General features: G+C 42.5%; 1 protein-coding gene across 1 annotated transcript in view; it reads left to right on the forward strand.

Annotated features, from left to right (window-relative positions):
* The first annotated feature begins 4,707 nt into the window (after positions 1-4,707).
* Positions 4,708-10,469, forward strand: part of myo7bb (myosin VIIBb) — a 61,265-nt gene continuing 55,503 nt past the window's right edge. Inside the window, exons 1-2 of the mRNA XM_063222469.1 lie at positions 4,708-4,788; positions 7,943-8,044. Of these exons, the coding sequence (XP_063078539.1) occupies positions 4,771-4,788; positions 7,943-8,044 (120 nt within the window). The 5' untranslated portion in view covers positions 4,708-4,770. The remainder of the gene's footprint in view (positions 4,789-7,942; positions 8,045-10,469) is intronic.

Genomic DNA, 10,469 nt, shown 5'->3' on the forward strand with positions numbered 1-10,469 from the left:
CACGACATACTTCGTACTATACTCTCAAACATGGGCATCACAGGCACAGTTCATTCCTGGGTTAAATCCTACCTCTCCGGGCGGTCATTAAACGTGTCATGGCAAGGGCAATTGTCATCAACTCATCGCCTCTCCACAGGGGTACCCCAAGGGTCGGTGCTGGGACCCTCCTATTTGCCATATACACTACCTCTCTGGGCCATGTCATCTGTGCTCACGGCTTCTCCTACCACTGCTATGCTAATGACACACAGTTATATCTGTCATTCGATCCAGCGGACTCCATCGTCTCTGCATGCATCTCAGCCTGCCCCTCTGACATATCCACATCGATGAAGGAACATCACCTTCAGGTGAAGCTCGCTAAAACTGAACTCCTGGTGATCCCAGCCAAGGAATCATGTTGACATGATCTCAAACTCAATATGGGCTCAGCCACTGTAGCCCCAAACAAGTGTGCAAGAAACCTGGGTGTCATGATTGATGACCATATATCATTCTCAGACCACATAGCCTCGGTTGTCCGGTCATGCCGCTTCTGTCTGTACAATATGAAACAGATCAGATCGTACCTGACCCAATATGCCACTCAGCTCCTGGTACAGGCCTTGGTCATCTCTCGCCTCGACTACTGCAACTCCCTCTTGATTGGTCTTCCAGCCTGTGCAATAAGACCCTTACTAATGTAATGGTCCAGAACGGGGCAGCGAGTTTGGTGTTCAACCAACCCAAAAGGGTGCATGTCACGCCACTTTTTGTCAACCTGCATTGGCTAACAGTGTCTGCCCGAATTCAACACAAACTGACCCTTGCTTACAAAGTTAAAGCAGGTTCTGCTCCGGCTTACCTAAAGGATATGCTCAAGCCATATATTCCTATCAGGGCGTTGCGCAATACCAACCGTTTAGCCTTGCCACTCACGCAAGACAACCCCAGTCCAAACGGTTTTCTGTCATTGTTTCTCAATGGTGGAATGAGCTACCAGTTGCTACAAGAGCAGGGTCATCCCTCTCAACCTTCAAGAAGCTAGTGAAGACTCACCTCTTCCGAGGAAGCTTCCCTGCTTAACATTCTAACATAACTAATTCTACTCACCCTCTGGCCTTTAGTTTTTAGCCTCTTTCCTTAGTCTAAAGCGCTATTCTGACAGGACTAGTTTTATGTATGGACATGGGGAAATGTGATTTTTATCTCAGGACGTCGGTAAAAGAAATGGCCAATTTGGACTGGATTGAAATATCTCAGTAAACGAACAGAAAGTAGGAGGGGTTACTCATCACGCACCATTGTGACAGCATTTGTCTTCACGCGTGTGCCAACTCCACAATATATTATTGATTTTTGAGCACATTATTGCGCATCCATGGAGGCTTTTGGTCCCGTGGAACAATTCTAATAATTGCCTGTTGGTTTACTAACCCATCAAAATCCATACTAATGCGTCTGCATGCGTGTCCTTTCATTTGGAAAGTGCGTTTGACATGCTGTCTGATTTTGACAGCGAACACAGCTTGGAACAACTCCCTAAAAGAAAACTAACAGTTTACTGCAAGGCAGTAATGTTTGCAAGCCCGGAGGGATTGGATATATTGTGCGTTTCGTGTGCATAACCAGACATCTTTACATAGGGTCGCATTCGGACGGGATTAGTATTACCAAAGGTTATTCTTCTGGACCGTTTTACATTAGGTAAAACTTGCGGTGAAGTTTACCCGACATACTCCGCTATTATTACCGGACTTTATTACGCATTCGGATGCGATTAAATTTCCCGGCTATTATTACTTTACCCCAGGTCCTCCCATTAAACTAGTCCCGTCGGAATAGGGCTTTAGTCTCTAATTAGTCTCTAATGTCTTTCCTTAAGCCACTGCTTTTAACATCTCTTATGTACCTAACATCTTTTATGTACCTAATTAGCTTTAAAATCCTTTTAAATACTTTACTTATTTTTGCTTCATCCTTGTGTTGGACATTGTTGCCAGTGTTACAACTGTACACTGCGTCTAGATGTCTTGCTTATTATCCAATATGCCTTGTTACCTTCTTATTATTTAATGTTGCTTATGTTACCTTATGTTGGACAATGCTGTAAGTGTTGCAACTGCACACTGCACCTTGATGTCTTTGTTTACTTTGTGCTACTTTTTTAATGCATCATCCTCTTCTTTACTGTGTAGGACAATGCAATGCAGTGTTGCAACTGTACACTGTGCCTTACCCCATTGTTGTTTAAATTGCTCCTTGTAAGTCACTTTGAAAAAAGGCGTCTGCTAAATGCTTATGTAATGTAATGTAGTCAAGGCCTTAAGGCATTAAGAAACCTTGACTTGAAATTCACAAACTTTCTCCAAAGTTTATTTAAGTGCCACCCTTGATTTGATAATCGAACAACAATAATTAACTGCTGCAACTGTAGCCTACTGAATGGAAACTTTGTTGCTGTTGGCTGAGTATCCATAACAGCTGTAAGTCATTTAACCAAGCCAATAAATGATACTGCCCTGGAAATGAGCTGTTACGAGACATGGCTACCTGGCTATGCACTGTGTGTGTGTGTGTGTGTGTGTGTGTGTGTGTGTGTGTGTGTGTGTGTGTGTGTGTGTGTGTGTGTGTGTGTGTGTGTGTGTGTGTGTGTGTGTGTGTTTATGTGTGTTTATGTGTGTTTATGTGTGTTTGTGTGTGCTCGCATGTGTGTGGCTGTGACCCTGAGTAAGTATGTCCATAAGTATAACTTCATGTGCAACATGATCTCCAAAAATTCTGTGCTCCTGGACACGGATGTTAAGGACACAAAATCCGTGTCCAGGAGCACGGATTTTGCCAAAATTCCGTGCCCCTGGACACGGAATTATTTTCCGTGATGGACACACAGAAGTGCTCTCTCTATACTCCCATAGCTCTATGTTTCCACAGTCTTGTGTTTTCTCAGGATTTTTCTAATTTCAAATATTTTTTCTCAAACAACATTTCTTACTGACAGGTTAGGGTTAGGGATGGTTTTGGTCTGGGCACAGCTAGTTTTCTTTCATTCATTATATGAATTTTATAGCCTAGCAAACAACTGGAAAAGGTATTTCTCAAAAATATGTCTTTAATGACAGGTTAAGGTTAGGGAATGTTTTGGTCAGGGCACAACTTAAATTGCTATAGCATTATTATTATATGTTTAGGATTAGCATTTGGTATGTATTTTCTAATGATAGAGTTAACACAGTGCTGTGGTAATAGCCTACAGAAAGCATTTCCGTCTGCCCATTATGGAAAACAATTCCGTGTCCAGGAGCACGGAAAACAATTCCGTGTCCAGGAACACGGAATTTTGGCAAAATCCGTGCTCCTGGACACGGATTTCGTGTCCTTAACATCCGTGTCCAGGAGCACGGAATTTTTGGAGATCAGGCTGTCATGTGCGTTTAATAAGAGTATGTTTGCATACAGTGTGTGCACAGTATATGCCTGACAAGAGTGTGTGTGAGTGTGAGTGTGTGCGCGCGTCTGTGCCTGTGTGTGTGTTTGTTGGTGTCGTACCCTCTAGTATAGGGTTGGCCTCCAGTATCTGTTGTTCTATCCAGGAGTGTTGGCCACTCACGGCCGCCAGGAACTGAAGCATCAACTTGGTGCTCTCTGTCTTACCCGCTCCTGACTCTCCACTAAAAAAAAGAGAGAGATAGATAGAGAGAGACAGAGAGAGAGAGAGAGAGAGAGAGAGAGAGAAGATATTTTAGTTTTGGGATTACAACAAAGCAAAATAAGCGGGGACGTGTTTTCGTGTATGCGTGTGTGTGTGCGCACGTGTGTGTATGCCTGGGGCTGTCCACTCTGTACATGGGTAATGCCTCATGTTCATGTTCCTGCCGGGATGACTGGAAATCTCTCCTTATCTCAGCGTTTACACAGGGGCGTGGGGGATAGGGATAAAGATCACACCATAAACAGAAAGTGTTTGCTTGAATGGGTGTGTGTGTGTGTGTGTGTGTGTGTGTGTGTGTGTGTGTGTGTGTGTGTGTGTGTGTGTGTGTGTGTGTGTGTGTGTGTGTGTGTGTGTGTTTTGGTGGGGCTTTAATTAAATTTGCTCGTACCTCTGCTGGTAATCTTATGGCGTATATTGGGAGCAGCACTGGTTTAGCTTATATGTCTGTAAAGATTGTCATTGATTGATTCACCTTGATTTAGTTTCTTAAATTCGGTACATCACACTCAGAGATGTATTAATGTAGGTGCCCTCTCCAGCAACTCTTTCTCTCGCACTATACACACAGTCTAACACAAGCCTCTGTGTGAGAGACAGTCGTACATGATTAAGTGTGAACAGCATCCGTCGTCGGCCTGGAGGGGCAAAGTCAAACGGCCATAAACAGTAAGGGTGGAGAGCCTTCCCTGTTGCCAGGCGTCAGGGCGCTGGCCATTCCAGCAGGTAGGCAGGCAGTCAGGGAGTACCAGAGCGGTCCACTTCAACATAGATTAGACAGTAAAATTGATTTGTATTAAAACGCAGCCAATGCCCCAAATCGACTTCACCCAGTGTCGGAGGAACGAATCTGAGGAACAGCACCAGAGTAAGGCCCGCGTAGCTGCCTGAGAGAAGTAGTGGAGGTTACGCTCTCTACCTAAAGGAGGAAACGGAGACGTAAACTCAGATTAGACCAGATCGCTGATCCTGGAGTATAGCCTGTACTCCAGCTCATTTTTTTACTTTTTTTTTACCTGAGGGATATTTTCATGGCTTCTTGTCCATCGGGATCGAGACAGTAACCAGTGCCTGCCATTATGGTCCTCTTGACAAAGGTAACGTGTGTGTGTGTGTGTGTGTGTGTGTGTGTGTGTGTGTGTGTGTGTGTGTGTGTGTGTGTGTGTGTGTGTGTGTGTGTGTGTGTGTGTGTGTGTGTGTTTTCTCTGTGTTGTGGTTTTTATGGCTTTTTCCATGGTCTTGGCTTTGGTATCATGCATTAGTATTAGGTGTTACTCCTATTACCGTGTTAATTTACTCTCTAATCTATAGTAGTCTATCTGTAGTTTTAGTGTAATTCGTGTTGTTTTCAGCTTGAATTTGATTTAATTCAAATCAGCAAACTTTTGAGAGGTCAAAGATTTATGGCAGTCCATTGTAATGACAGCCCTTCACTACATATAATCTTCAACCATTGTGTAATACGGTGAGACAGCTCTTTTAGTAGCGTAACAGGTTCATGCAGAGGGAACCACCGGAAATCCTATTCACTATTTCCTGAAAAAGTAAAATACAGCATAACAACATTGCTATGACGTTACAGAGAGTTTTAGCAAACAGATTAGGACATGGTCATAGCCATTTTGGTGTGTGAACAATCAAGAAAAATGCAATTACCTATTTATTATTGAATAAGGGAATTTCAGAAAGCATGGTGTACAGTACTACCCAAAACATCAGAATTATTGTTTTGAGGTAATTATGATCATTTAAAAATTTCACCCTTGCATCAAATCCCAAAAAAGTTGGGACAGGGCCAATAAAATGTTTTTTTTTCAATTATTATTATTATAATTTTTTTGTAGTGCTGGATACGGTAAGACTAAAGACAACACAAGGGAGGAGGCTAAATCAGTTAAATACTTTGACTGATTGAATGATTGTATTCAAAACATAGATATTTAGATGTGTGAGACATGATTTCAGCAGCAACTGATAGGTGTATATTCTTCAACTTTTTTACCTTCTTGGTATGCTTATGTCTAAATGTGTCAAATCCTGACTCCAAGAAAACAATTTTGTCACCCGCTTACTCTTATGATGGAACCACACTGTTGGAACATAGTAGAGATTGACATTGCCATGGAGCCATATCTAAAGGCTGTGCTCCAAAATATAATGCCTGGGTGGCTATGTATGCTCTTTAAAGTCGTAATCTATCATAAAGCATTCATTTTAATGACCTGCATGAGTAAGAAGACCATAACCAAGGCACCTCTGCACCCCCTTACCATCATATATGTTGTCTTTCAGACTGGCCACTAAATCAAGCTAAACTATTCATTTTCTGTAGAACCTGGAGGGTGCATGACTCCATGATTTAAAAAAAGGATGAAATGTTTTCAATTCTGTAATCAGAGGACAGTTTCACATGTCTCCTGGGTCCATCTAGAATGAGCTTTGCCTCATGCAACACTGTTTAATGTCTGCATCATGTGCATCAAGTGTTGTGTTTATGGTTATTTTTTCAACAGCTGTCATTGTTGAAGTGTCATATTGTAGTTTGCTTATTGACGATGGGTATGTCATGATCTCATAACTTGTGCAATGATTTCACAGAACTCTACATTATGGAAATAGGCCTTATATGCCTGCAATATTAATAACTCAATCTTCCTGTGTGATAGATCAGTAATTCTCTCAAAATCTTCGCTATTGAGTGCCACAGCCTCTCTGTGATGGTATTTTATTTGTGCATTCATGTTGGCAGTCAATATAGTTCCTTTTAAAATATTCTTCCTTGTGTTATTTTAAGAATTAAGTTATCCAACTATTTTGGCCCTGTCCCAACTTTTTTGAGATTTGTTGCGTGGGTCGAATTTGAAGTGAACACATATTTCCCTCAAAACAATAGGCCTACTTTTGCCTCACTTTAACTGTTGCTATGTTGACCTTGTACCATTGAGCATCTTACACATGGATTGAATGTTCTGAAAATGTCAGCATTTTGCTTTTATTCACAAAATACCAAGTGTCCCAACTTTTTTGGAATCCACATCATTGTTGTTGTTGTTGTAACATGTTGTATGTCTTCTGTCTGCAGTGTTAATATTCTCTGATCTTAATACTCCTTTGGTACACTGCTCACAAGGCCTTGACAGTCCTTTCAGACTGCATTTCAAATAGCGCTTAATGTTGATTTGTGAACCCTCTTGGGAGTGGAGTTATTGTTGTTGTTGTTGTTGTTGTTGTTGTTGTTGTTGTTGTTGTTGTTGTTGTCGCTTGTCAAATTAAATTATAATAAGTCTGTTTATTGTGACTAGTGACTTTTTCAGTTGAGTCTATGACCAGATTTATAACAGTTGTACAACCTTTCTGGTGGTGTCATGTGTGCAGGTGTGTGCGGGTGTGTGCTGCACCAATCTACCTTTGTGAGGCCACTGCTATTGGAGTTATGACAACAATTATAAACAATGTCAGAAATACAAGTGGATTCCAAAACAGTTGGGACATTTGGTGACTAATTGTGACTAATGACTTTTTTAGTTGAGGCTATGACCAGATTTATAACAGTTGTACAACCTTTCGGGTGGTGTCATGTGTCCGGATGTGTGCGTGTGTGTACCGCACCAATCTACCTTCGTGAGGCCACAGCTATTAGAACACACCAACAAGGTGGGGCCCTCACTTCATGTGGGGCCCAAATCCTGGACCCCACATGCTTTGACCCCTTTTGCTGGGGTAGCTTTGTTGATATTGGTAAAAGTAAAAGTGTAAAAACATTTCCTCACTGACAGGTAAAGCTTAGGGATTGTTTTGGTTTGGCCACAGTTTAGCATTTTTTTTAGCCACTGTTACGGCTAATATGAATGGAAGTCAATGGGAGTGCCCCACAAATATACTAAGGTGGGAATGTGTGTGGGTGTGGCTGTGGGTGTGGGTGTGGGTGTGGGTGGGTGTTTGCGTGTGCGTGTGTGAGAGAGAAAGAGACACCACTTGTTGACACTTATATCCTTGAAGATGCTGTAGACCAGTACATTTTTTGTCTTTTCATAATGTAAAAGATACAGTATTGCTTTTTTAATTGTTTGGGGCGCTGTCTTGTTTTCTCAATAATTATTGGTCCTCCCAAATAAACTAATCAAATGTGTGTGTGTGTGTGTGTGTGTGTGTGTGTGTGTGTGTGTGTGTGTGTGTGTGTGTGTGTGTGTGTGTGTGTGTGTGTGTGTGTGTGTGTGTGTGTGTGTGTGTGTGTGTGTGTGTCCACTTCAGGGGGACAACATCTGGGTGGACTCCGATATCGGGGTTGCCATTGGAGCGAAGGTCAAGAAAGTGAACGGAGACAGGTGCACTGTGGTTGATGACACAGGGAAGGTGAGAGATAAACACACACACACTCTCTCACACACACACACACACACACACACACACACACACACACACACACACACACACACACACACACACACACACACACACACACACACACACACACACACACACACACACAAAGCAAAGCAAACTAATGCCTAAGCCTGTGAAGATCGTCATTCATCTTACAGTATGTCACAGAAGTGAGTGCATCCCTCACATTTTTGCAGATTTGTAAGTCCCTATAGTAGGCTATATCTTTTTATAGGACAACATTAAAGAAATTTCACTTTGACACAATAGTGACCTGTTAACAATATATATAGCTGCTTGAATTTGTTGTTCACTGAAAAAAAATACAGCCATTAGCGTTTGACAACGTTTAACAAAAGTCAGTACACCTCAGGTTAAAATCCTGTAGAGAGTGTCTGAGAAGGGGCCCTGTTTGCCTGAAACGTCTCGAAATTAAAAGGAAGGTCATCGCTGTGCGTTTCATTCTTGCCTTACATGGAACTTCTACATTTTGAGTCTGCACCTGGCTAAAGTAGATGGGGTGTGAGACTTGAATGAAATCCTATGTAGAGTATCATGATCAGCTTCAGTAGTCACAGTGCATGTTGGCATGCACGTTTCTTTAGGTGAAATTCAGATTTCCAATGTTGATGGCATACATGCATACCACCACACATGCTTGACACCATGGCCAAGATATAAATAAATTTGCTCTAGATTGTGTCAAGCATGTGTGGTGGTAAACAAGTGAGACATCTGTCAAGTCAAGCATTGTAGTGGAACTGACATTGTTTGGGGATGCATGTGACTGCTGAAGGAGATCATGATACAGATGGACTGTAGAGTCTCTGTTGAGAAACACTAGCCCATAGCAATCATGCCTTATAGAATAGGACATGAGGTCACTTCACTCATTGATCCCTGTATAAATAGGCACACATATACAGCACCCACCTTCGCACACATACACACACATTCACACACACGCACACGCACACATACACACACTCACACACACACACTAGACAGTCTATATCTTGATGAAAGTTCCTTAAAGCATGGAGAAGGATTCTTCGGTTATAACACCAGACAAGAGGCAAGTGTTTGCTGATGCAATGCCAGGTGGCAGGCTCTTTGATGTTCCTCCGAGTCTTCCCAGAAACCCTGGCTTTATCCTTTCGAACTCTGGTTTTAAGTTCAATAGTGGAAACAAGGACAGGAAGTTAGTGTGTGTGTGAGAGAAATGTGGTGTTATGACATTGGTCTCCTGTGAGGCTGGCAGGGGATTTACTGGGTTGTCACGGCAACGTACTGTAGTCAAAAGAGTAGTTGTGGCCCACTGGACGTTTCGTCTTTTCAATTGAAAGAGTTCTTCAGTTGTAGGCCAACTCCTTTCCATATGACAGCAAAAGGGCTAGGTTCTGTTATTGTCCATATTGTGAGTGTATTACGAAAAGAACTGTCAGCAGCAGGCCTTTATGGTGTGTCAGTCTTCTTTTTGATCACCTTGTCCACTAGAGCTCTCCTGAAGTGATTACACCTTGTCACAAGTGTAACTAGTCAGGACTCATGAGAGAACAGTAGGCCTACTTCACTTCCGAGGGGTCTGGGTACACTTTGGAGCATTCACATAATAGCCTACACAGAAAATGGTCAGGTGTGAAAACACTATGATACAATCCAGATGAATGAGAATCATTATAAACTCACCGTAATGTATCTATTAGAGATGCACCGGATCCTGATTTTTAGGATCCTGCCGGATACCGGATCCACTGCTTAAGATCCTGCCGGATCCGGAACCAGATACCGGATCCTACGAAAGGGTTGAAACACATAGCCTACTCGCACACGTGGGCCCTTTTTATTACGTTGGCTCCAACTATTTTTTAGACTCATTGGCTTACTGCCACACTGCCTGCACTGGCCACTTCCAAAGTTCTTTCACTCCATGCAGCAATTGGGGTTGTGAAAGACTGACTGAAAAACCTAGGCTAGAGATGCACCAGATCCGGATTTTTAGGTAACTGCCGGATACCGGGTCCACTGCTAAAGATCCTGCCGGATCCGGATCCTATGAAAAACCCTATTATCCTGCCGGATCCGGAACCGGATCTTGGATCCTGTGCATCTCTAGTATCTATGGAAGGTGTGTGTGAGGTAATGCACATGTTGCTATGTGACTAACACTGATCAATTTAAAATTTCCAAGGAGTTTCCTCATGACTGAGCCATTTTGAACTTTATTGGTTTGGGTGATACGCACAGTAAACAAACTCTTTCCAGGAAGGAAAAAACCCTTCTCAACGTTTCACTTCCCGGTTCAAGCTCAGCAGAAGTGATATCTAAAGAGGTCATGTCTTTTATTATGACAGCTTCATTTTCCTTGGCAGCCCTGCCAAGTTCAATATGAGCC

Source organism: Engraulis encrasicolus, chromosome 18 (genome assembly GCF_034702125.1).
Source record: "Engraulis encrasicolus isolate BLACKSEA-1 chromosome 18, IST_EnEncr_1.0, whole genome shotgun sequence".
NCBI classification, from domain to species: domain Eukaryota; kingdom Metazoa; phylum Chordata; class Actinopteri; order Clupeiformes; family Engraulidae; genus Engraulis; species Engraulis encrasicolus.